This window comes from Ciconia boyciana, chromosome 2 (assembly GCF_034638445.1).
Source record: "Ciconia boyciana chromosome 2, ASM3463844v1, whole genome shotgun sequence".
Classification (NCBI taxonomy): domain Eukaryota; kingdom Metazoa; phylum Chordata; class Aves; order Ciconiiformes; family Ciconiidae; genus Ciconia; species Ciconia boyciana.
The window spans coordinates 72796141-72822080 of NC_132935.1; the positions used below are offsets into that span (position 1 = coordinate 72796141).

The window sequence follows — 25940 nt, forward strand, 5'->3', positions numbered from 1 at the left end:
TCCTCTTTCCATGGTCAGCATCCAGAAGGTAAACAAGCCATAACTCATTCCTTCATCCGTTTATCCCTTCCAGGGTCTTGAAGATAACTGGTGGCTCTCTGGAAGATGATGTTTTAAGCATTGACTGTGTTGTGTTAAAACAAATTGGTTAGACATGCACCTTTCAGAAAATTGTTATTTGATCTCGTGTGTCTTGGGAACTAGATGTATTACACCAATGGATTTTTTTTTTAAAATGCTTGCTTTGTGTAGTTAGGCTTCCATTTTTCATGCACTTATACCTGACTAAATAGACATTTTGAAGTAGAATAACAGCGCAACTGTTTAAGTTAGTTTGATGCCTACCATTATCCTTGTGCTTCAGCAAATTTCTACAATTTAATACTCACCCTAGTTTACAGTTTATCCTGAAAATTCAAAACAATTAGCAGCTTTAACAGTGACGAAAGCTAGAAGACAATTGGAACATAACATGAGAAAATGCTTTATTTCTGAATGCTGCATTGTAAACAAAACTGCATTAATTCAGTATGAGCTACACACAAAGTCAGGGAAGGCTTGATACCAACAAACTGTCAATCTTATGTCTGTTCACTTGCAGGAAGCTTAAATTAGAGGGTGGGGGAAAGTGGGAGAGTTTGACTCACATGGGTTGGGAGGTAATAAATCTAAGCCTACGGTTACATTTAAAGTAACATAAAACTTTAAAAATGCTTTTAAAGTGTTAAATATTTGTCATATTGTAGTTTGTAAATTTTGTGCTTTCATGATTCACTGGGGAAAACGGATTCACAGGGAATGAGAGAGTAACTCAGGGTGGGGAAGAACAATTTCAAATACACGAGATTTTGCAGGCCCTGGATGTTGTGAAGATGAGGCTGGAAATGTAGTGTTGCTTGCAGGCAGGTGTGCGCTCCCCACTGACATGCTGTGGCTGATGGAGTCTTGGCGCTTCACTTTGCGTGGAATCTCTAAGCAGGAAGGAGAGAGTGCTCTCGCATCAAAATAACCTATATTTTGGTGGGTTGATTGTGTCAGTAAATACATTATATTTAAAAAGTTGTCTTTTAATTGAAAGCCCACAGGTCTTGAATAACAGAGTCGAGTCATTTCTTCCTCTGAATTTTGGGGGGGGAAGGATGAGAGAGACAGACAAAGGAGCCATCCTGTTTCTTAGAGAGTGAGAGAGCTTCTATCACTCATTGACTACGTGAGTTCAGTGCTCTGTATTGTGACTAGGAAGTATTGCCTTTCAGTAACGATGAGTATGGCAGATGTAAGATAACCTTGTCTTGAGCTAGGACAGTAAGAGTGACTAAGGTGGCTCCCTGCTCTCCACCCTCCCCTTGAATACTGGCTATTTTGAATCTCATACTGAAGGCCTAGTAATCTGCACATGATGTATGAGAAGCCTAGATACCAAGGTCAGGACTGTGGAGTCTGCGAAGGAGGGTAGGCACTTGTACTGGGTTTACATGGCAAGGTTTTGGTAGCAGGGGGGCTGTAGGGATGGCTTCTGTGAGAAGATGCCAGAAGCTGTCCCCATGTCAGACGGAGCCAGTTCCAGCCAGATCCAAGATGGACCCGCTGCTGGCTAAAGCTGAGCCCGTCAGTGACATTGGTAGCACTTCTGTGATAACATATTTAAGAAGGGGTAAAAAAACTGCTGCGCAGCAGCTGTGAAAGAGAGGAGCAAGAAAAATGTCAAAGAAACAGCCCTGCAGACACCAAGGTCAGTGGAGAAGAAGAGGGAAGAGGTGCTCCAGACACTGGAGCAGAGATTCCTCTGCAACCTGTGAAGAAGACCATGGTGATGCAGGTTGTCCCCGTGCAGCCTGTGGAGGACCACAGTGGAGCAGATATCCACGCTTCAGCCCATGGAGAACCCCACGTTGGGGCAGGGGGATGTGCCCTGAAGGAGGCTGCAGCCCATGGAGAGCCTACGCTGGAGAAGGCTCCTGGAAGGATCTGTGGCCCGTGGGGAACACACACTGAAGCAGTTTGTTCCTGAAGGACTGTGCCCCATGGCAAGGTCCCACGCTGGAGCTGTTCTTGAACTACAATGTGGGAAGGACCCACACTAGAGAAGTTTCCTGAAGGACTGTATCCTATGGGAGGGATCCCATGCTGGAGCAGGGGAACAGCGTGAGGAGGAAGGAGCAGCAGAGATGAAGTGTTATGAACTGACTGTGACCCCTATTCCCCAGTGCCACTTGGGGGGGAGGAGGTAGAAGAGTCAGGAGTGAAGCTGAGCCTGGGAAGAATGGGAGGGGTGGGGAGAAGGTGGTTTTGTTTTTATTTCTCACTATCTTACTCTGTTATTAGTTGGCAATAAATTAAATTAATCTTCCCCACGTCGAGTCTGTTTTGCCTGTCATGGTAGTTGGTGTTTTCCTGTACTTATCTTGACCCATGAGCTTTTCATCTTATTTCCTCCCCCTGTCTTGTTGAGGCAGAGGAGTGAGAGAGCAGCTTGGTAGGCATCTGGTGGCTAGCCAAGATTAACCCACCACAGCATCCAAGAATTAGAGATGAAGCAGCATGGTTCCAAACCTCTTCATGCATCAGGGTCAAGCAGTCTGCTGCTTTTCTTCTTGAGCATTAGTTTTAACTGTAGTTACGACACATGAATGATTCCTGTTGGAAGTTGAGAATCAAATCTGGAGACATTTGTGAAACAATTCAACAGTGGTTTTGTTTGGAATTTAAAAAGACTTGTCGTTCCCCCACCTCCCCCCTTCAAATGAAAGGGTGCAGATTCCAAGCTACTTTAAAATAGGTGAAAAAGTGCTCTTTAAAATGTAGGTAGCATTAAAGCATATATTAGTGCAACATGTTGAATCTGTTTTATAAATGTGTACAAGGTGCAAGACTGTTAGAAATTCTAGCAAGTTATAGGTAAAACTGAAAGTGAAACTGTAAGGTCAGTCAAATCACAGAGTGACAGAATTAGATAGGTTGGAAGGGACGTAAGGAGGCTATCCAGTCCATCCTCCTGCTCAAAATAGGGTCATCACTGAATTCAGACGTGGTTGTTCAGGGCTTTATCCAGTCAGGCCTTGGAAACCTCCAAGCATGGAGATTCCATGCCCTCTCTGGGCAACCTGCTCCAATGTTTAATTATCCTCATAGTGTAACTTTTCTCTGCCTACCAGCTGGAACCTTCACTATTTCAGTTGATATTCACAGTCTCTTATCTTCAAGAGTCTGGCTCTGACTTTTCAGTAACAGCACAATAGATATTGTAAAGGCTGCTCTTAGGTACCCTTAGCCTTCTCTCCTCCAGACTAACTGAGCCCAGTTCCCTGAGCCTCTCCTGATGGGGCATGTGGTCCAGTCTCTGAATAGCATTGCAGCCCTTTCCTGAACTAGTTTGTCAGCGTCCTTGTGTACTGCCTTCGCACAAGTCGACTGCACGCCCCAGCTTCGTGTCTTCAAAGAAGTCAATGAAGATGTGTTCCGTCTCTTCCTCCATGTGGTAGATGGTGTTAAACAAGGTAGCTTCCTGGATAGATCCCTGAGGAATTCTACTGATAACTGGGTTCCAGGTAGTCCAGTGATCCGGTCATTTTTCACCCATGGTAGTCCACCTATCTAGACTCTAATGCCCCAGCTTGGATGCAAGGATGTTGTGGGAAACCATGTTGAAAACCCAACAGTCGAGATAAACAACTTTTGCTGGTCTTTCATCCAAGATTTAAAAAGAGGGTATAATTTAAGATCTTCAGTGTGCATGATGGGCGAGTGATTGAGCATTCAGCTTATCACTCTCTTCATCTGAATTGCTTGTTTTCCCTCAACATATGGTATTTTCTATACAGTGAGATGAAAAACTGGGTCTCTTAATCTACAGACTCTTTGGCTGTATCAACAGTCATATGTGCTTTGTTGCTCAGCCTGAATAAACTTCATCACATGCTGCCTTTTTCTGAATCGACGCAGCTGAACAAGTGAGTTGACACTTGTCTTTCCTGCGTCATTGGTACAGTGTTGTATTCGGTTGCAGTTAACAGCTCTGCTGGCTACATGTGTATGACTTTGAAGTCAGCTGAGTTGTCGGTGTCATTTAAAAGCCATTAGGCAGCAAAATTGTCACTACAGTCAGAGTTTGGCTTGCATAACTTTCCTCCAACAGAAGAACCAGAGTTTGCTCTTGACTGTTGTCCAAGTCTGCAAGTCTGGAAATGAGAAACATTGTTTCTATTAGTGATAGAATAGGGAATTAGGACACCAAAATCTGATCCTCCAGTGACTTAGTCACTTTTCAAATCATCAGAACACTTGGTATTAATGCTGGTGGTTTAGGTTTAATTGAATATTGATTGAATATTTAGTTGAAGTATTGTGAGTTTGTGGGAATTCTCTGCTCCTGTGTTCACTTTCATTGTGAAATAAAGTTTTTCTGAGACAGAGCCCCTTACTGATTTTGTTTGTCTGCTTTATAAACAAAGGTTTTTGTTAATATCTGCATGGAGGCTGTCTTGCAGCCGCAAAGAACTAGCGGTACAGCCTTTGCTGGGGCCATCACAGAGTGATTTCATTTTTAACTAGTTCATTATCCCTCCAACTAAAAGCTATGCTGTGAAGTGGCTTTGTGTTACAGTGGCTTTTGGATATGAACTTGACCATGCAAGCATGGTCTGATATATTCATACTGTGAGTAAGGAATTGGTGCATTTCTTGCCATTTGTTTCCTGAATTAAAAAAAAAAATATGTTTGACTAAAAGACCAAGTTACCATTTTAAACAACTGAGATGGTAGCAGTTCAGCCATGTGTGACTGGCCAATTCAGAGTATTTGATCTGATCTGTCTTGAGGTCCAGACTCTGAGAAAAAGATTTTTGCAAAAGTTGTCAAGCATAGCAAAACTTCTGTTGAGGTAAAACACCCAGGTGGAAAGAGCCAGCCACAAGGAATGCCTCATTAACCCGTCACAGTAAACTGGGAGCCTTGCCAGCTTAAGTTCTGCTGAATCTGTGGCAATCACTGCGGCAATAGCAAAGTTTTCCTATGTTTGTGTGGTGGTCTGAATCAAGAGTGTAAGCTCCTATTAAGGTGTTGTTAATACACAGGTAAAATAAGCAAGCTGAAAAGCTGATACTTTATTTTTTTACTCCTTTATGGTGCTTGGGTTTAATTTCCACTGTAGTCTTTTGGATTCTGTTTTATTTCCCTTGACATGTAAATGGCCAGAATCCAATTAATGGCATGGAGACAGGTGGGGCAGCCAAACCTCAAAGTGAAAGACAGAACTCAAATTCCTGCAAACTTCCTGCAAATTACTGAAAACTGCAGCCTGCTGCTGCAAATGGATTTTCAAATCAAACCATATGCGGGGTAGCCTTCTAACTATTGCTAATCTATCTATACTCTCTGGAATGTATATACATGTAGCATGTACCTTTGATCATGTATTTTCCTTTTCATCTGTATTTTTGTCTACACAATTCTGAAGGCAGTCTTTCAAAGTACATCCGAAGGAAGTGCTGGCATATGATATTCCCTCCAAGCAGGCAGCAAAAATTGCAGCTTGCAGGGAACCTGACAGGGGAAAAGTCTGGCACTTGTGCGGATTTGGTTCCTCTTTTCTGTCTGTCTTTTTTGAAAACGTCACTTTTCCAGATTCTGTTCAATACTGTGCTTTTCTGCATACTAAGTATGGGGTCAGAGGTTTTGTTAATAATCACTACTTTTATCATCTCAGCCTCTTACTTAACTTGATTGGATGATCTGTTGGTTGGCATGAAAGAAATCAATTTTAGCTATAACCTAGTCTTTCTGCTCCTCATGTTGACACTCAGAACTTCTAACTTAAATGTGTTTTTTCTTTAATTAAAAAAACCCCAAATACATCAGTCCTTGTTCATTCTTCAGAATGAAGATAAGCAGAATGTTGTACTGCCATGCTGATTTCAGTGCTGTAAGATGTCCGTTTCTTCTTCAGATCTGAATATTTATAGCAGAGCAAGAAGTTAAATTCTGTAGCATGATGAGAATTTATCTTGTCTCATATAATTCTTTTGCAGCAGCGAGGAGATTAGAGTGCTGGTCTTCTTTTCAATATAATAAACCTAGGTCTGGCATTAGGTTTTTTTCACTGAGCAGTGGCCTCATCTGAGAGAGATGATTTCTATAAGCTTGAACTATTATTTACTCTAACTTTTTTTTTTTAATTATACTAGTGAGGGTTTTTTATAAAAACCCTATGCCTGTTCCTGTTGCATCTTCTGTCTTTCCAGAAAGAAATGTAATTTGTAGTGATCTTCCTTAATTGCATATACTTGGCTAATTATGTTTGTGTTTAAAAAGAATTGTGTCTTCCTGGCTGCCCACTAAATAAAATATTTTTAGTGGCAAATCTCCCTGGTCTTTCTCTTGCTTTTAAACTGCTGATTATAAACCTGCAGTTTAAGGGTTTTACTGCCTTTTCTGAATCTCCAGATTTCTGATTCTCTTCAGAGAAAAGCAAATAATTGGAGTTGATTCTTTGGAGAGGTCCTGTGACTTAGTGTATGAAAGAACAAAGAGTGAAGAGTGCTGAAGTCTGTTGGCTGGCTGAATAAATAGGTAACTTCTAAAAGAGTTTGTCTTTGCATTCCAAATCTGTAGAGCTTCTGAGGAAGGACCACCTTAGAGCTTTGTCCTCAAGTACTAAACTCCCTTTGTGGTCACTGCTTCTATGTTTCACATCTCTGAACTTCGTTTAGTGACTGTGACTGTCGGGGTGATCAATAATTAATAAGATTTATATGGTCGGTTTAGCACTTTATAAGACTTTGTGCCAGATAAGGGAATAGGTAATTAATGCTAATGTTAGCATGCATGTGGAATTAATTTTCTGCTATGGAAAGTGCCACAAATATTATGTATTATTTAAGTTTAAAAAATATATATGGAAACAACTGAATGTGAATTATGTGAGCATAAACAGTATGCAATATTTATGCCATAAGAGAGGAGTGGTTCTAAGGAACTTCTAGTTTTATCCAGACATACATAAAAGTAAATTCCTGCAGCATATGTGATGTGATATTTCTAGAGGAATCTGCACCTTTTTGCTTTTACAGGTCCTGTTCTATACCCTAAAAGCAATGATCTATCAGGCATTGTGTAAGATGTCTGTTCTTAGAGCAGCCCTTCTAGGTTTTGCCTCCCAGCCACAGCACAGCTTTGTGGCCTCCTCCTTGCCCCATTACCCAGCGTTGGAGAAACAGCTTTTGGCACGACAGGCCCTGTACCAGTCTGTACAGTGTGGCCCGTAAGTGAATGTTTGTGTGGGGAGGGGGTTTGAAAGCACTGTTAGTTTAAATCAGTAGTGATGTTATACTGATGTAACTTCCCCCTGTAGGCACTTCTTTACTAGGCATATAGCAGTACAGCTGCACTGACAAACCTTTTGGGTAAGAGCTGAAACAGAACCTCTGACTTGGCTGGCTGGGATAGCAGGGACCCTGCAGGCTTCCTTTATATAAAGTACTTCTGGCTTGTATTGTATGTATATCTAACTGGGCATTACTGCTGGTCTTAGCTTTGTGTATACCAGAGGAAGGTTGCCAGTAGAGCCTTATTGATAAACTGTTTTGTTTTAGACAGTCATAAGTGTCCTATTTAAAAACAAGTTTAAAAAATTGGAAAAAGCTGAGTCAGGCACACATACATGCAAAATGTATATGAAAAAAGTGTCCATATGGAAAATTCTGTTTGTACAATTGCATCTATTTAAAACCGTTTCTACTCATGGAGCATTCAAATGCAGATGTATAAGAAAGCAAAGATGTCTTTTGAAACTTTGGTACTTCCATTAGCATACGAAAGCGGAGAGTCTTTGCTAAACTCTCCTGGGATTCTCTTCTAGTAGCATTTGCCGCTTTCTCCTTGTTCTCTTTTAGGTCAACTTAGCTTATGCCGGTGTTCTGTGTTATTTCTCAAATGCAATTTAAAGTCATTACCTAGAATCTTCTGTAGCTCTCCAGTAAAATGGCAGCTATATCCCACTGTGATTTGTGCAGGAGCGCAATGGGCAAGTCACGCAAGGGAAGCGTAACGTTATGTGTTGTCTTTGATGGTGTCGTCTCTTAGAGGTGGGTGCCACTTCAACACCCATAGCTTAGCTTTACCTGGTTCTATCTCTTCCTCCGGGGATGCAGAACTGCAAATTGTACCTCAAGTGGAATCATATAGGTTAAGAAGTCTCAGCATTGTTCTCCTCTCCTAGCTACTTTGTGTTTCTTCAGCTGTGTGCTTGAACCTGAGATGCATGTAGTATTTCACACACGTCAGGAGAGGGAGCTGGCAGTCTAGGGGTGAAAAAGAATCTTCCTTCCATACAAATAACTGGGTTTTTTTATTGTGCCTCTGAGTGTAGAAATGTGATGGAGTTACCTGTCTGTATCTGAAATAACAGGAGTCTGGACCCACTTCTAGAAAATAAAGTGACAAGTAAGGATTTTTTTTACTACTTTGTTCTGTGGCCGTTGGTAGTTTTTTATCTGTTGCCTGAGGATGCCATTTAGAAGTGTTGACAGTGCTTTTCTGTTGGAAGGGGTCTGTGTTGCCAGTAGTACACGTAGGTGATAGGGACAGTAAACAGAAACTCACACCTTCATCTGAGTCCAATAAAATAAAAATGTCAGTGCTGATATTAATGTTGCCAATAGTAATTGCACTTACAGGGCACCCATCGCAGTAGTATCTGCTTGCCCTTCATGTAGCTTTTGGAGAGATTAAAGGCTGTTCAAAGACAGCATGCCCTTCAGATGACTGCTGACTTGATCGAAATGTAAAATTGCCCTGCATAAGGGTTTCCCCACTGTGGTGGTTTAGCCTTAGCCAACAGCCAGGCTCCCACCCAGCCCCTCATTCAGTCCCCCCATCAGCAGGATAAGGGAAGAAAATATGGAGAAAAAACAGGAACAAGGAAGCTTATGGGTCAAGATAAAGACAGCTCTTTCCCAGGCTCAAATCCACTCCTTCACTCCTGGCTTTTGTACCCACTTCCTTCCCACCACCACCAGTGGCCAGTGGGTCCACTGTGGAGGTGGCTGGAGCCAGCTGTGTCCAGCATGGGGCAGCCCTGACATCTTCCCTGAAAAAACTAAGGAAGTGGTGAAATTCTCCCTTCCAGATAATGTAGGTCTTGAGACATGATAGTTTCACGCTCCTTTTTTCACCAGCAAAATGGACTTCTGAGGCTCTAGGTATGCTACCTCAATTAGTTTTTGAGGAGCTATACTGTAAAGCTCAGTTAGTAAAAGTGCAGATGTTGAAAAAAACTGTGCAAAACCAGCTTTCAGAAAAAGTGAGTGTTGTACAGATCATTTTACAAAGCTGGTCCACTTGTTGTTGTACTTGCCCACTTGAGGAAGAGGCAGAATGTGTTTCCGAGATGGGGGAGGAAGTGACTGGAAGCAGGGATGGATGAACTGGCAAAGGCAAAGGAAACCCTATCCTCACCCTTCAAATCTCACCTTACTTTCTTGAATCTGTTTTATGTTTTAAGTGTTGCTGTACATATGACATCTTCCCAACAGGTTACTTGGCATGGTTTTGGGCTCTTTAGTGATTGTTCTGTATGTAAGGTAATTCCCTCTCTGCTGTATTTTCTGTGTATTCTCTTCAACACTGTGCTGCCATTCCAACCTTTGATTCATCTCAATGAGTTTTTACTTTATGAATAATTAAAAATCTTTTCTTCATTCCTATTGCAGAGTTTTAAAATAGCATATTATTCTTCCCTGCCCTTAATTCTTTGTGTTTTGGGTTTCTTGGTTTTGTTTTTCATTTTTGTTTTTGTATTCACAAGTGACTGCCTTTACATAGCGGGTAGAAGGCTTAGGCTGATACGAGAGACTTGGCCAGTGTCATGCTAGCATGGTAAAGGTATCGTGATGTGACTAGAAGCCCAGTGCTATTCGGGTTTATGTAGTGCCTTGCCTGGTACATGTAAAATATGGTGATCTATTTATTTGTTCTTGTTCAGGCTTCTCCTCTATACCAGTTCTATAGACTTTCTACCTTCAGTCCTTGCTGTCCTGTGAAAAGGAGCAGAGGTGCTACTTGTCTTTTGCAGTCATTAATCCCTATTTCCATCTTCTTTAGCAGGGAGTGAACACTGATTCTTCTTGCCAATAATTGGTGGAGAGATGAGAGTTGAGAAATGCTGCTGTGCAGCAATAGTGAGGTTTACTATACCCACTGTTTGGGGATTTTTTCCTTAATATCTGTCTGCAAATTCTCATTGGCATCTTAGTCGCAGAAACCCAGCTTACTTGCACTGTTAGTGCCAATTTGACAACAGAGAGAATGTACTTAAATGGGAGTGTGCTGTTTCTTTATTTGAGGTTCCCCTCTATCCTCTTGATGGGATGTGACTTGTGAGAGTCCTAGTTTTATCATGGACTTTGGGGGTAATTTGAAGGAAGTGGCTTGGTTTGTTGGTTGGGGTTTTTTTGCTTTGCTCATAAGCTTCTTTTGCTCAGGAATAAGCAATTTTAGTTTGGGGCATTGACAAAAATGACTGCAAGCAAAGTGTGTGTGCTTTCAAGGTTATTATAAATAAATGCCATTCAGGGGATTTTTTGTCTCCTGATGAAGGGCTGGGGTTTCGGTGGTGTGTGTATGTGTTTGGCATTTTTTATTGTTTTGGGGTTTTTTGCAGGGGAAGGTTAAGGTTAGTGGAGGAGGGAAAGGCTGTGGATGTTGTCTACCTAGACTTCAGTAAAGCCTTTGACAGTTTCCCGCAGCATTCTCCTGGAGAAACTGGCTGCTCATGGCTTGGATGGATGTACGCTTCGCTGGGTAAAAAACTGGCTGGATGGCTGGGCCCAAAGAGTGGTGGTGAATGGAGTTTACTCCCGTTGGCGGCTGGTCACAAGTAGTGTTCCCCAGGGCTCAGTATTGGGGCCAGTTCTGTTTAATATCTTTATCAGTGATCTGGACAAGGAGATCGAGTGCACCCTCAGTAAGTTTGCAGATGACACCAAGTTGGGTGGGAGTGTTGATCTGCTTGAGGGTAGGAAGGGTCTACAGAGGGACCTGGACAGGCTGGATCGATGGGCCGAGGCCAGCTGTATGAGATTCAACAAGGCCAAGTGCTGGGTCCTGCACTTGGGTCACAACAACCCCATGCAACGCTACAGGCTTGGGGAAGAGTGGCTGGAAAGCTGGCCAGTGGAAAAGGATCTGGGGATGTAGGTTGACAGCCGCCTGAATACGAGCCAGCAGTGTGCCCAGGTGGCCAAGAAGGCCAATGGCATCCTGGCTTGTATCAAAAATAGCGTGGCCAGCAGTAGGGAAGTGATCGTGCCCCTGTACTCAGCACTGGTGAGGCCGTACCTCGACTACTGTGTTCAGTTTTGGGCCCCTCACTACAAGGGAGACATTGAGGTGCTGGAGCATGTCCAGAGAAGAGCCATGAAGCTGGTGAAGGGTCTAGAGCAGAAGTCTTATGAGGATCGGCTGAGGGAACTGGGGCTGTTTAGCCTGGAGAAAAGGAGGCTGAGGGGCGACCTTCTTGCTCTCTACAACTCCCTGAAAGGAGGTTGTAGCGAGGTGGGGGTTGGTCTCTTCTCCCAGGTAACAAGTGATAGGACGAGAGGAAATGGCCTCAAGTTGTGCCAGGGGAGGTTTACATTGGATATTAGGAAAAATCTCTTCACCGAAAGGGTTATCAAGCATTGGAACAGGCTGCCCAGGGAAGTGGTAGAGTCACCGTCCCTGGAGGTATTTAAAAGATGTGTAGATGTGGTGCTTAGGGACATGGTTTAGTGGTGGACTTGGCAGTGCTAGGTTAACGGTTGGACTCGATGATCTTAAAGGTCTTTTCCAACCCAAAGGATTCTAGGATTCTAAGGTGATTTTGGCTCTTGTTTTTAGCCAATTTCTCAAAGGGGTTGGAATAAATTTTGTTCTCCTTCAGCTGAAAGTTCACATGCATTATCAGTTGCATTTTCTTCTGAGCACGTTCAGGAATGCTGCTTGTTTCTGTGGTCCGTACTACATTTAAACATAATTGGCATGCAGTAGCAGGCTCTGAAGCAATGCTGCTGTTACTGCTGTGACAGGGTGAGAGGCGTAATGGTCATTTGAACAGTGACATATTTTAAGTGATCTTGGAGCCAGAACTGAAAAGTTGACTCTGTGGTTGACTGGTAAGAAAATAACCTAATATCTTCAAGGAGCTTGAGCAAGTTAGTTAGCCCCATTTGAAATATGATGTATTAAGAAGTAACTTGCTTTTCTTTTAGTCTTAACGTTGAATTTATTGTATATTGAAAGAAAGCAATATTTGCATCATTTTAAGCACAAAAATGCAACACTCTCCATGTTCTTATGAATCTGTTCATTAGGTCCCCTGGGAGGAGGATGGGACAGGCACCAAGGTCATGGCTAGTTTGGAGAGAGCAGCATGCCCTTTGCAGAGTGTCATCTCCAGATGGCGGCATGGAAACTGGAACTTGAAAAAATGTTACTGTCTTTGACAATACTTACTATAGCAGCATTGCTGGGCTGGATAGCACGGTTTTCAGTGCAGCTTTTGCAAGCCCAGTCATGGCCTCAGCTGTGTACTTGGCTGAAGCTGTTAGATATCATAGCAGTTGTGCTGTATAATATCTAGCTCTTTTTAGTTATGAGCCAAGTCTGACATGCCTACAAGAGTCATGATACAAAGGATGGATTCACTGTATTCACAGACCCCCCAGTGACTAAGCTTAGAGGGTGCAGAGCGTGGTGTCTGTCCCACGCTCTTCCCAAGAGACCTAATTAACAGATTTATAAGAATATAGGAGTTGCATTGTTATGCTTAAAATTATGCAAATACTGCTTTCTTTCAGTACAGGTGAATGTGTTTGAGAAACTGAGGGCTTGACTATGTAGAAGAAAGCAAGTTAAAGTACAGATGATAACAAGCACCAGGAGTCAAGACTAATTAGAAGCCCAGATGGCTTTATGCATGTTTAGCCCATAGTATGTCTGAAATGCTGGGAAACAACATTGCCAGTGACTGTTAAAAGGCAAAGCAAGTTCTCACTAGTAAGCAATACGGCCAGCAGATAAAGCCTTAGTTGTAGGTTTGAAAAATGAGTTGTTAACAGTTCAGGTATAAGAGGACCGAGCAGAACATACTGAGCTACCCTGTTCCAGGAAAATGCCAAGGAGAGGAAATGCTGATGCCATTGGAATAGAGCAGTATCAGGCCTGCAGAGCAGACGATTGCTAGCTACAAGTGCTCCCTTCCTAACTTACTAGAAGCTAAAACCTGGTGTCTGTCACCATGAGATCATAGCAGCCCACTCTGCAAAAATATTTGACGTATTGCAGAATACATAATCCTGTGGTTTCTTTAGAAAAAGAAACTAAATGTGCCCTACCTACTCATTTCTGCTACTACTCACTATTCAGTTTGGGACACATTACAGTTAATTGGCTTTGACTTTTTTCTTGGCAGTAATTTATTTTCCTTTTTTTTGTTATCATTTTGTCAACTTGTAGGCTATTTCATGTAGTCCTTGCCTATTTGACGGGTTGTTTTCCCAAGCACAACTTCAACTATTTCTGAAACCAGTTAATAGTTCATTTGTAATGCTGTAATCTGAACTCTCTAGTATGACTGAACAATTTCAGCCACTCCACTTGGGTTCGTGTAATGCACTGTGCTTGGTTGCTGCATACTGCACTTCAGGGAAGGTGTGCACAGAATCTCTCCAGCTTTGCTCTGTGTGCTCTGAGACTGATCAATGGCATTCTTGCACTGTATCTGCACTAAACTGTGACTTTTCTGGCTTCTCTGTCCCCTTTTCATGCCCTTGGGCAGAACCTTTCAAACAATTCTAGAACAGCTAAAATCAACACTGATCAGCCTGTTTGGACAGAGCCAGTTGGTGTAAAATGTCCCTGGCTGATGAATTTGCCCTTTCCTTCATGCCCACCAAAAGCATGTTAAAACTTCTTGCCTATTCACGTGTCCAGTCTGGAAGAGTTTCTAATTAGATAAGTTGATCTTTGTTTTGTCAGGTTTTAGCTGACAGGAATTTCCATAGATTCCCTGAGACTGGAAGTCTTTGGCAGCTAAAAATTTAGCCTACTTGAAATGTGGGCCATGCAGCTGTCACTGTGGCTCTACAAGGTGCTTTATTCCAATGCCGATTTGAGTCCTTGTAGGAGGACCCAGTAATAAGTCCTCATTAAACGTAAGAATTTTCTTTGATGCCGTGATTCATGGTCCCAAAGAAAATATGATGGGGAGTTATTTGAGAAAGGCTTCCAGGATACAGAGTGGAGGAAAGTGGCATGACTGTCAGGCAGGACAGAGCTGACTGACATGAGAAACACCTTTTCTTTTTTTTTCCTTTCTCCCAGTAGTTGCTCATTATCGTGGAGCTTCCCAACCTCTAAGTGTAATTCAGTCTTTCTGTGTTTCTTTAAGGACAAAGAGGCAAAAGGGAACACAAGTGACTGCCTCACACTAGTTCAGTTTTACCTTGGGTTGTGGCTGTCGTTTTGTTTGTAAGCTGGACATCTGAAATGCTCCCCCAGTGGGGGCCTGTGAGGTTTCACAGTGCTCACACGTTCTCCTCGGTTCCAAGGAACGCTCCAGCAGAAACTGGCAGTGGTTTAATTGCTGGGTTTTTAAAAACAAAACCAAACAAGGTTTTGCAGCTTTCCTTACAGCACTGTTCCCAGTTATAATAAATTTCATAGCAATAATTTTCATAGCAACAATAATTTTCTGTATATAATAGTATGTATATATTGTTTGTTGACATATACTCCCTTTTTTGAGATGGAAGTTACTCAGGTCTTTTACACCTGACAGTTCTGAACCATCTGTCTAGCAAGGTAGGGCTGTAAAATATTCCTAGTTTAAGGTTGTTTTTATTTGTTACATGCATCTTCCAAAAATATGCACAAGTTGAGGGTCTGTAGAGAAAGTGTGATTTGTTAAATTCCAACTGATTAGATCTATGACAATTTTCTTGTATGAAATCAGTTTTGTATTCTTTATGTGGTACCAGGTTTTGATAAAGGAAGCATTTTTTTAGCTTCTGCGTTATCTAGGAGGGGAGGAGGAAAAGACCATGAAAATCAGAAGTTTCTCATAATATGGACATTTTTTCCATTAGAGACCACTTTTATGCACGTGGGCATATGTAATTCCTGCAGAAAACCCCCTCTATTTTGCCTATACCACCCATTTCATTCAATGCATAGGTACCACCTTATCCGTCTGCAATCTGACTCCCTAGATTGTCAGGCAGTGAAGAGGCAGAGGAAAGGAGAGCAGGTCATCATTTACTGTTAGTAGAGGAAAGGTGTCACTCACTTTTATCTCCCCCTTTAGTGTAACATCTCAAAGAAAGTTTTTTGTCAGCAATTTGTTGTCTGCAGCAGCTGTATCATCTAAATGGTATGAGTTGCTGGGAAAGCTCATTTAGTGACAAGTTAAATGTTATAATCTCCTGTAAGCTGTGTATGTAATACTGCATTTTATGGTCTAGCCGTGCAGTGCAGAGCTATTCTCCGTGTAACACACATGTTGAACATTAACTACTATTTGGGTACAGAAGGTGGAGTGTGCTCTCTCTGGTTTCTATTGGGTGTGTGGCAGTCAAAGATAAACATACTGGTAGTTAATGCCATAAAGCAAGCAACCGGGAATAGAGTGATCACAGGGCATCAGATCAGTTTTTCCTAGTTTTGTGAATTCCTCCTGTCTTGCCATTTCTTTTTTATTGCTTTGGAGGGTTTTCTCCTCCCTCATTTGAGCAGAATCAGTTTAAATTCTGTTGTCCTTTGGTTTGGCTTCTTTTAACAAGTGCTGAATTTACTACATATGAGAAAATATGTTCTGGATACTTTTTAGCAAACTTTTTGTTTGGTTTATAGCAATTATTGTACATCTAAAGATGATGGTTTCTTAGCAATACTGCTTTAAGAAGCTGTTGTATTCTCATCTGCTTTCAGTAGCATGTTGAACTTTGATTAAGAATGCCTGTTATTCACCTCTTGCCCCTCTCCCCCTCCCCCCCAAAACAATGATGATAATTTAATGCTTGTTTTAAGTTTTTATGCAGCTTGCTTTAATGGAGCTCCTAATGCCTGAAATTTGGTAAGATTTGATTTCTGTGCTTCTGCTTTCTTAGAAAAAAACAAACAAACAAACAAAACCCCCAAAACCTCAACTTAAAGAAAATTTGCTACCTACACCTGAGCTTGCTTGACTTTCTTGGAAAAATAGAGATGAAACTCTTCATCTTGTCTTTTGCTGGAGAAGACAGATTTTAGACAGCTTGGAATCCTGGACAGGAGTTCTGCATGTTATGATTGATGCTGCTTTTGTGCAGAAGGCCAGAATAAAGGAACTGAATGCTGTTTAGCTCTCCTTCAGCTGAAATCAGTGAATTTTGCTACATTTTGGGATGAAGTGGGAATGCCTAATATGTTAGAGCTTTAAAAAATAAAAATAAAATTTAAAAATCCTCAAAGGTATATGAGGGACAGCAGGCACCAAACTGGTTCCAGATCTGTACTTTCCTGTATAAAATACACCTGTAGCTTCAGTCTCCTATGAGACTGAATGAGTCTGATGACTGAGACTTATGATCATCTCATGTATTTTTAGCCAAGGCATTTTTTTGCTCAGGAACTTGAAAACTTACTTCCCCAAGTAATACAACAGGATTTGCATGAAAAATTGGATTGTTATTCCCTCTTCCTCCTACCTACCTGTAACCTCCAAGCTTTGCTGCTTCTGGTGTTTGAAGTTGAAGCACTGGGTATCTAAATTCTTGGCTTAACGTCAGAACAAGTACACAGGCCAATGCAGCCTAGCTTTAAGATCAGCTAACTTTTCTACTAGTACCTGTAGCCCATGATTGGGGTTAGTTTTGTTTCCATGCCTATGTGTTTCAGATGGCATGCCAAGTAAGAATTGTAGCGCTTTTTTTTTGCCTTTTTTGTTTCACCATTTAAAGGCTGTAAATGTGATTGCAATTAGCAACATTATTGAAAGATTCTTATCAAATCCCATTGATTTTCCTCACAGTGCTCTTCAAGTATTCAAGCTGTCCAGAAATTATTTTGCAGTTTGAGTGGTGGTATGGCACTGCATGACTGCAGTTGAGATGTAATAAACAGCCAGCAGATTTCAGGCAGAGTGTCAAGCAAGCTTTTACTGGATAATTTGGCTTCCTGGGGTTTAAAATGTTGGTTCTGTGACTTAGGACACTTACAGGGCATAAGCCTTTCCTTTCTCTCTGACACTTTAAGTTACAGCAAATGTTGAAAGTTTTCTTCAAGAGCGAAGTCTGATGCTGTTGGAATAGCTGCAAACAGGAACAACATGTCACTGTATCTTTCTTGAAGAAAATAAAAAGAAATGTCAATACAGTTCTTTAGAATAAACAGAATTACTATTTACATATTATTTTCCATTGTGCATCTCCTCTCCCCCGTTTGAACTTAAAAAGAAACCAACCCAAACAAACAAACCCACACCCACCCACAAAAAAAACTACTTTCTTTTCTGTTACAGAAAAATGCCAAGGGACAGGAGTTGTTTGACCAGATTGTATATCATTTGGACCTTGTGGAAACTGATTACTTTGGCCTACAATTCATGGATGCTTCCCAGGTTACAGTAAGTATAACCTCAGTTAATTTTTATGTTCTGCAGTAGTTTGTGTTGCTTATTATAAGTGAATTACTAGTGCGCTTTCATGGAGAGACATAGGCATTAGAGGATATACTGCTGAAACAACTGATAATCATGTTTGGTTCTTGCACATAAAGCCAAATCCTCTAAATGAGTTGTGTCATTTTATTTTATGTGATATGCACATGACTTGATCACACGTAAGTGAAAATAATTGTAGGTAAAGAAAAATGTGCTTTATGTTTACTAGGCTCATGGTATTAAAAATGGGTTAAATCTCTTATAAGCAAGGGTTTTTTGTAACTCCTGTCTTTGCTGTTCCATGCACAGATTATGTTGCTCTGTAGATTTAGTTTCATTTGCAATAGAGAAAAATTTTCCTTCTCACCTCTATCCAATGACCTCCAGCATCTACAGGTAAAAGAAAACAAAAAAAGAAAGGAACATATGTACAGATGCAGGTAGATAGACATATTAATAAAATAGGGTTAAAAGACTGCAATCTTGTGATTAAACTGTATTGCTGTATATTTAATCTTTTACTTTGTCTGTTCACCTTACATGCTGAGGTATCAGTATGACAGCAACCTGCGTTGTGGATAGACAATATACAGACTTGGAAAATAAGTGTTTGCTTTTAGGTTATCTGGTCAGTATGTAAATGTTTTTTCCATAAAGCAACAGAAGACAGATGTATTCTGTGCTATTAGAAGAAAATAATGGGAAAATGTAGCTGCAATATTGACATCTTGTGAAAAGTAGGTTCTAACTTTAGCATCTCAGAATTCTCAGCTTTATTCTCTAGCAAGCATGGGTCAATGTGATTATAGGTCAGATCATATTTTTTCCAGCTGCGTTGTTATCTGTGTTTTACCAATGACTTCAAACAACAAACAGGAAACCTGTCCAGATATTATAACAACTTGCTATTGAGAAAGGGAATCTATGCTTTTGGGGAAGAGAAAACTGGTATTATCTATTTAAACATTATCCTAATATCCCAGTTAATTTAAGTATATGTATTTATCACTGGAAAATGATGTTTGAATTAAGTATGTCCATAATAGGTTTGGGGTTTTTAGGAAGTTTAGTGTGTGTTCCTGATAAAATTTATATTACATAAATTGTGTGTCCTTTTATGATGGACCTGATCATAAGGACACAGCTAATAGAGCAGAGCCTGCTCATAATAGGAAAAGCAGATTATATTGTCACTGATTGTCAAATCACCTAACTGGGAACTTGATAGCTAGGAATAGTTACCTAGCAAGGAGTTCTGTAATGTTTTGAAAGAAGGGAAGCAGAAAGGGAGAGCGAAACATCCTTTCCTAGCAAGAAACCAGGCAGATCAGAAGCAAAAGATGTGGCTGAGGAAGCAGAGAATGCTCATTTTTTTGTATATTTGCAAAACTGAAGGGCTCTTTTGAATGGTAAGAAAGATGAAGCAGAGTTGTGAGCCATGTGTATTTTCCGTAGATAGCTCTATCCCTGGTGTTCAGGGCAAAATGTGCCTGTATACGCAAGTGTTTTAGCTTTGTATGCTATTTCTTTCCTCTGTATTAGCGGGGGAAGTAAATCATGGCATCTACAGGTACAAGAGGGGTAAGGGCTGTGAACAGCTTCTGGGGGGCCTAAAAAAGCTAGCACTGGTTGCAGGGCTTTGGTAGTAGGGTTATAGTTTCCTGGATTTAGAGGAGTGTTGGGGGCAGAGTTCTTCACCTTCACTGGAGTGCAAGGCTGAAAGCTCTCATTTGAGGTTTCGGGGTTTTTTTTTGTCTGGCGCAAGCTGGGCAGAGAGTAGAGCTTAGAGAGCTTCAAGGCACAAACTTTTATCTTCCCCAGCACCCTGTGCAAAAAGGTTCCATGCTTTAACAGCCTTCCTTGGTCTGTTTTGAACTTGTGACCCACTCATTTCATTTGCATAGCAATTAAAGCATAGCCTCCATGTGCTTCTGCTTAGTGTCAGCCCAGCCACACAGTGGCAATTGCAGGACTGGGAGATTAAATTTGTGTAAACTCCTTGAGGCTCTAAGCCTTTGTCTTTATTATGTATTGTTAAGTGCTGAACATCTTTAAGCCACCATTATAAATAGGAGAGCACAGAATAGTCTTTGAATAGTGGAGATTGCTTCTGTGTGCTCCAAGGCCAGCAGCTTTTGAGTGTACTCTGTTTCTTGCAGTCCTGTAACTTTGCCAAAGAGCAGGACAAGCAGTGTTGATAGCTGTGACTGAGAAAAGAAAATCACGATTAAAGCTTATCTTCTTTGAAAGAGAAAAAAACTTTGTTTGAATACCTTACTACCCCCAAAAAAATAATTTTTCAATACAATCAAAAAACATAAAGTTGTGAAAGGCAAGATGTCAGTAAGGCAGAAAATACTGTAAAGCCTATTCAGTGAACTCTGCATCAGTTTGTATCTTGTGCTCTTTGAAGACATCCATGAATAGAAGGATGTAGACAATCATCTAGTAGTTTATTCTCAAGCAAAGCTGTGTGTACTGTTGTGTTTTAAGTTATCTGGTATTAACTCCAAAAGTAGAAATACTCAGGGGGAGAGGGGTTGTTAAGTATTGTCAGTGTGTGGAAGAACTTGATCTAGTGGAAAACCTTTATTCATAAATGAGGTTTAAAAAGCGGCACAGATACATTGCCTGCTGATGCTCAGCACCTTGACTGATTACAATTGATAGGTTATAGTGAGGAATAAAACTGTATCTTACTGTAGTTGCATTATAATAGCTTTGGACTAGCTCTTTTTTCTACCAGACTCAGTAACAAAACTCCTGAGACTTAGTTCTCTGCAGCTGTTCTAGTGGTGATTCTTTCATCCTTCTCATCCTTTTTTAATTTCTGCTTTTGTGTATGTTTTATGATGTACATAATATAGTAGTACAGTGGGACATGTATATAATTTATAAATAAATACGCATAAATTGGAGGTGTATGCTCAAAAACTTCTTTACTTTTTGCGCCATCAAAAAAGGTTGGAAACCACTGCTCTAGGACAGCTCTAGTGAGTCTGGGAACGTTCTAAGGCCCTTCAAATATTTCCATCATTTTGTAATAAAAACCCTGCTCTGCCTTTTTTGTACCTCCTGTTTGTGGAAGGGTGGGAAGAGAGAAAGAGCGGGAAAGGAGGAGTAAAGGAAGGAAATGAGAATCAAATAAATAATTTCTTGTGCAGCTAATTGTTACAGGACTTCAGCAGTAGTTCCACTCCTGCGTAGGAGGTCTCTGCAAGGGTTTAGCAGAAATGTAAAGCTTATTGGGTTTTTAATTACTTTTACTACGGTGGATGTGTTCTAGCAAAGCAGGAGGCCTTGAAAGCTGTAGTCAAGGTTGGAAATAGCAATAGTAAAATCTTGTGAGACCATACTATCAAAGTTGAGTTGCCATGAGGGAAGTATTTTATTGATATTTGCAGGAACTGGTCATGTGCAACATATTCTGTGGTTGATTTGAGTACTTGACATTTATTTTAGGCTGCTGGTAGCTAATGTTTACTCATCTTCTGTTCAGGCTTGTCCTTTCTTTGCCTCGCATTCCAGATCACTATAAGAAAAAGGGCTTCTGTGGTTTACAGCTCCTTATGAGCTGCAACATACTCTAGGATTCTCCCAGGATATAGATCTCGCCATTTCTACAGTTGCATTCTTTGTTCCAGTTGTCTGTCCTGTGATAGCAAAACGTGGATACTCTTCCAGTCCACCCCTGTTTTACAGGAATTCAGAACAGAAGGATTGCCCATGTCGATTAGCTTGGAATTCACTTCAGTATCCCTCACGATTTTGTTTCTGATCACAAGAATAATTATAGAGTAATTGAAGGGGAAGAAGATTTAAGATACATCTTAATTTTTTTTTTGTTTTGCTTTTTGCAAATGAGCTGCTATAATCCTTGAGGTGTGAAACTTTAGTTAGGAATGCATGGAAGCGAAAGAATTAAAATATCACTTTTCTTACATATGTCTCTTGCAGCGATCCTCTAAGTCCTTTATGTCCGATCTGTAATGTCACAAAGGCCCCTTGGCTTAAAGAAGGTCCATATGGAACAGTCTTTCCCAGCTGGGTAGCTATATTGCACTCTGCAGCCAGTTGAGCCATTTTGAGTGTGTGTGCACACACCCAATGTATCTGACACTAGAAGGAAGGACTAGATTTACAGTGTGTGTACAGCAAGACCTTTGTGCGAGGACAGCCCGTGCCTCCTGCAGGTGCCCACGGCTATGATGGGGGCCAGGGTTCCCTGGGGAGATGAGCCAGCACCGACCTGCAGTGAGTTGTCCTGGCAAGCTGTGTTTTCATCTGAACTTCTCGATATTGACCAATTCCTGAATTGGGTTTTGATTCATTTGCTGTGAGAGGCGAGAAGACAGTGGAGGGAGGAGATGGAGAAGAGTGTGTAGAAACTAAAATAGGCTTTTGTGAAAGCAGTGTTCCAAGTACAAGAATAGAAGGGAAAAAAAAAGAGGCAAGAACTGTGTTGCCCAGACCAGCAGCAATGTGTCAGGACCCACTGATCCAGACACTGAGATCCTTACCTCTATGGAAGATGGCCTTGTGGCCAGGTTTTTCTGGGATGGTTGGGATCATGTATGCTTCACGACATAGGTTTTCAACAATGCAGTGTGAGGTAGGGGGTGAAGCAAGCTGGACAACAAAGAATAATACCTGAATGCCTTTGTTTTCTCTACACATCATGAACTAGAGTCCTGGATGTTTCAGCAGGTATTGGGTCAGGACCTTGGAGGGACTTGGTGCTTCATGACTGCCTCTGCTGCATCTGAATCTTCTTTTAAAGGCTCATTGTCATTCAAATTGAGAGGTTTTTCAGCTGCTTGCGTTTGATATTACTGCTATGACTTCTTAAGGGTGTGAGGGATGTGGAAAAATGAGCAACTCAAACCAGTCAATTAGCCTCATAGTGTGATATCCAGGAGTCTTTTTCCTCATGTGTGGCTTAATACTGTAACAACAAGTGCTTGTTAGGCAGAACAAAATAGGGAAAAGCCTTCTTGTTCAATACATTGAATGTTGGGAGAAAGGGAGACTGGTAAATATTTTGATAATGCAAAAGGTTTGCTTTCCTGCTTCTGGTAGAAACATCCCATTTCCCCATGAATAAACTGTGAAATTCATCTGTAACTCTTTCCCCTCCCTGAATCTCTCTTGTTCCTCTGGATGATGAGTTCTTTGGGACTGTGGTTGTTGCAGGATGTGTGTCTGTGGATTGTAGCCCAGAACAGCAAATACCAGTCACAGCTGGAGGGTCCTAAGAGCTGTACAGGTAACAATATCCTGTAGTGCTTCAGTTACTAATAGTGGCAGTGATACAAACGCCAGTTCAGCAACCGGACAAAGGCAATGTGGCTGATTCCACAGCAATGCAGAACACCTGATGAAGGACTACTTCCAGCTGCGGCTGTCCAAGGCTGTATAGCAGTCTGTGAATATTTGGTGGGAGACTCCAAAACACTAAGAATTCCCAGAGCATCTCCAGTTTTTAGTCTTCCAGTAGCACTTGCTGTTTCCAGGAGAGCTGGAGACCATTTCCCTGGCACAGACTTGAGAAGCAGGCGTACGGGGCAGGTGGTTGTGATACTGTCTATCAGTGATGCTTCTCCACCTCTCTTCTAAGTGTAGAGCAGTCAAGTCTCCAGTCTATCCGGGACAGCAAACAGTTTTTGCTGTTTTCTTTTGTCTTTGTGCATGGTCGGAGCATAAGCTGAAGTGATTTCCTTAGTTTTCTTCTAGAGATTTAGTCAGGTTTGTCGCCTGTTTGTTACAAATCCTTTCAGTTTATTTTTTGAGTGTTTGGGCACAGGCTTCAAAATTAAAGGTAACTTGCTTTTTATTGCTAGAATTGATCTGGAGTGGCATCAGCTTTCATTGTCTGTATTATAAATCTAATGAGAATTATGCTACACAGGGCGAGTTTTATGTAATTTTGTGGTTTGCTTCCCCTCGCTCCAGGATATGAAGTTTCACTGCCGAGAAAAGAAAGGGAGTAATCTTGTATGTCGTGTTGGTTTCTGTGGTAGTGATTATCTGTGTTCATGTTCAATTATAAGTTCTGCTTCTGTCACCTCAGGTCTGCGAAGCAACATATTCCTTGGGCCAAAGTAAGTTATCATATGTATATGAATCAAGATAGGATAATGGTCTTGAAAGATGTCCATATAGCTCTCCATTATTCATGTGTAGTCTATCTGGACTACAGATAAGCCATGTCACATATCAGGATGCTTCTGAGATGGCTCTGTGCAGACTCAGGCTGGGACAGGCAAGGCTTTCATGAACGCCATAGCTTGGTTATGTTGCATTCTGATATGCTGCTTTGTGTCCAGAAATAATACTGTAATTGGGATTTTTCTTTTTCGGTTTTATCTTTCAGTCTTAATAGTCATGGTCATAATTAAAATGTTACCATGACAGGATTTGAAATACACGTCATAATAATTTTATGTTTAGTTACTGTAAAAAGCCATGAAAAAAAAAGTCTTAAAGTAATCCATATGCGGTATGATCCTAAATGTATTTTCAGGAGTATGAAATGGGCAGGTGCAAGAGCTGTGTAGCAGCCTTTTCCTGTTAGGAGATTACACTTTTCTTTCATTAAAAGCTAGCTGTTTGTTTAAGCAACTTGGCAATTAGTTTGGAATAAAAATTACAAGGTATGTTCTGAAAACAAGATACATGTTCTGCAAAATCAAGATCAAAGGGCAGATCTTGGCAGAATGGGAAGGAGTTTCTGCAAATAAATTTTCATGTTGTTTTGAACTGTAGGAGGCAAAATTTTATCCTTGCTAAAACCAGTTTGTTTTAAAAAATCCTTCTAGACTTTCTGTGGTGTTAAATCCAACTGAAATCATATGCCACAGATACATTTGAAATAAATATTTTTTAATTAAACAGAGCCTCTTTGTTGCAGTTGCAAATAATTGTGGCTCTGTGACCCTTGTAGGAACAAAGAGGTGTAATTCTGCTGCCTTTGGTGTCACTGAGATCTTTTTACTTTTGAGTTCAGTGTATGCTCTCCTAGCAGTTTGTCTCTTTGTAAGTGTCCTTATGACAAATTTCAGTTTAAGACAACACAGATATATTTCTGTTCGTGATGAACTGAAGTCTTAACCGACGCTACTGACACTTTATGCTGTAGTCTTAAGTGAGTCCTTTCTGGAAAAAACTAGCCTCCAATTGCTTGTGTTCATCTGTTAGCCTTAATTAAGTTAAAATAAATCACAAAAATAAGACAATTAGGCTTTTTTGCAAATAAAATTTTATTTACCACTTCCTGTTAGCCAAAACTGTGTTTTAATTCATGGTCACTGCTGAGGGTGCTGTAGGTTTTCCCAACATACTTACAAACCTTCTCTGAAGGTCAGTAAGTATGTAGGGATGTGTTGCTCTCACAGAGCCTTACCAAAGCCTGGAGGTGTGAAGTGTGGCTTGAAACGTTGCGGTTCCACTTACAGAGCTTGTGCTCAGGAAAATTCCAGTGCATATGGAGACACAAATGGCTGGTTTTGAGCACATGTCACTTAAAAGCCTTAGACTAGCTTTTGCTCTGCTCTGTACAGTAGTTACAATTGGCCAAAAATTTACTTTCATGGTTGAGGCTTAGTGCTCTCAGAATGGATGCCATAGAACATTCATATTGCTTCAAGTATTAAAGGTTAGAAACAGAAGTAAGCGAGGTGAAAAAACAAAGGCATGGGGATAATAAAACTGGAGTCCACAAAAAACAGTGACTGAACGTTCTTATGCTATGGCAAAGATGAGCTGATACTACACTTGGTCACTGGAAAAAGGTGCATGCACTTGAGTGGTTTCACAAAAGCATGCAAGGGTCAGCAGAGTGTGTCCAGTAAAGATGGAAGTGGATTCTTCAGAAGAACAGCAGTGTTTGCAACAGAAGAATAATGGACAGCAAGCTTCAGCACAGATGGGATGTTTGACTGATAGATTTAGAAGACTCAGGAGAAAAGTACTCCTCCTTCATTTAAAGTTAATCATGTTGCTGGTCTTATCAAGAACTCTGGAAGGGCAGGAGATAAGAATAGCTGAAGCATTTGAGGATCTTTTCATGAAAAGGGGAACCTTTCACTGGAGTGCAAGCTAGAGCTGAGTCAGTCCAACTGTGGAGGTGAACATTGAAGGGCTTTACTGTCTCTTGATAACAGTGGTCAGGGTGTCTCTAGGGAGACAGGGTGAATTGCGGAGGTGGCACAGGACAACTGAGTGCCTAGCGTTGCTAGTGCACAGAAGCATGTTTGCAATAGTCAT

At 41.0% G+C, this 25940-nt stretch overlaps 1 protein-coding gene across 2 annotated transcripts in view; it reads left to right on the forward strand.

Moving 5' to 3' along the window:
• Positions 1–25940, forward strand: part of EPB41L4B (erythrocyte membrane protein band 4.1 like 4B) — a 180720-nt gene that overhangs the window by 37930 nt on the left and 116850 nt on the right. For both annotated transcript variants that reach the window (XM_072851334.1, XM_072851335.1), the window contains exon 2: positions 17535–17639. In XM_072851334.1, the coding sequence (XP_072707435.1) occupies positions 17535–17639 (105 nt within the window). The remainder of the gene's footprint in view (positions 1–17534; positions 17640–25940) is intronic.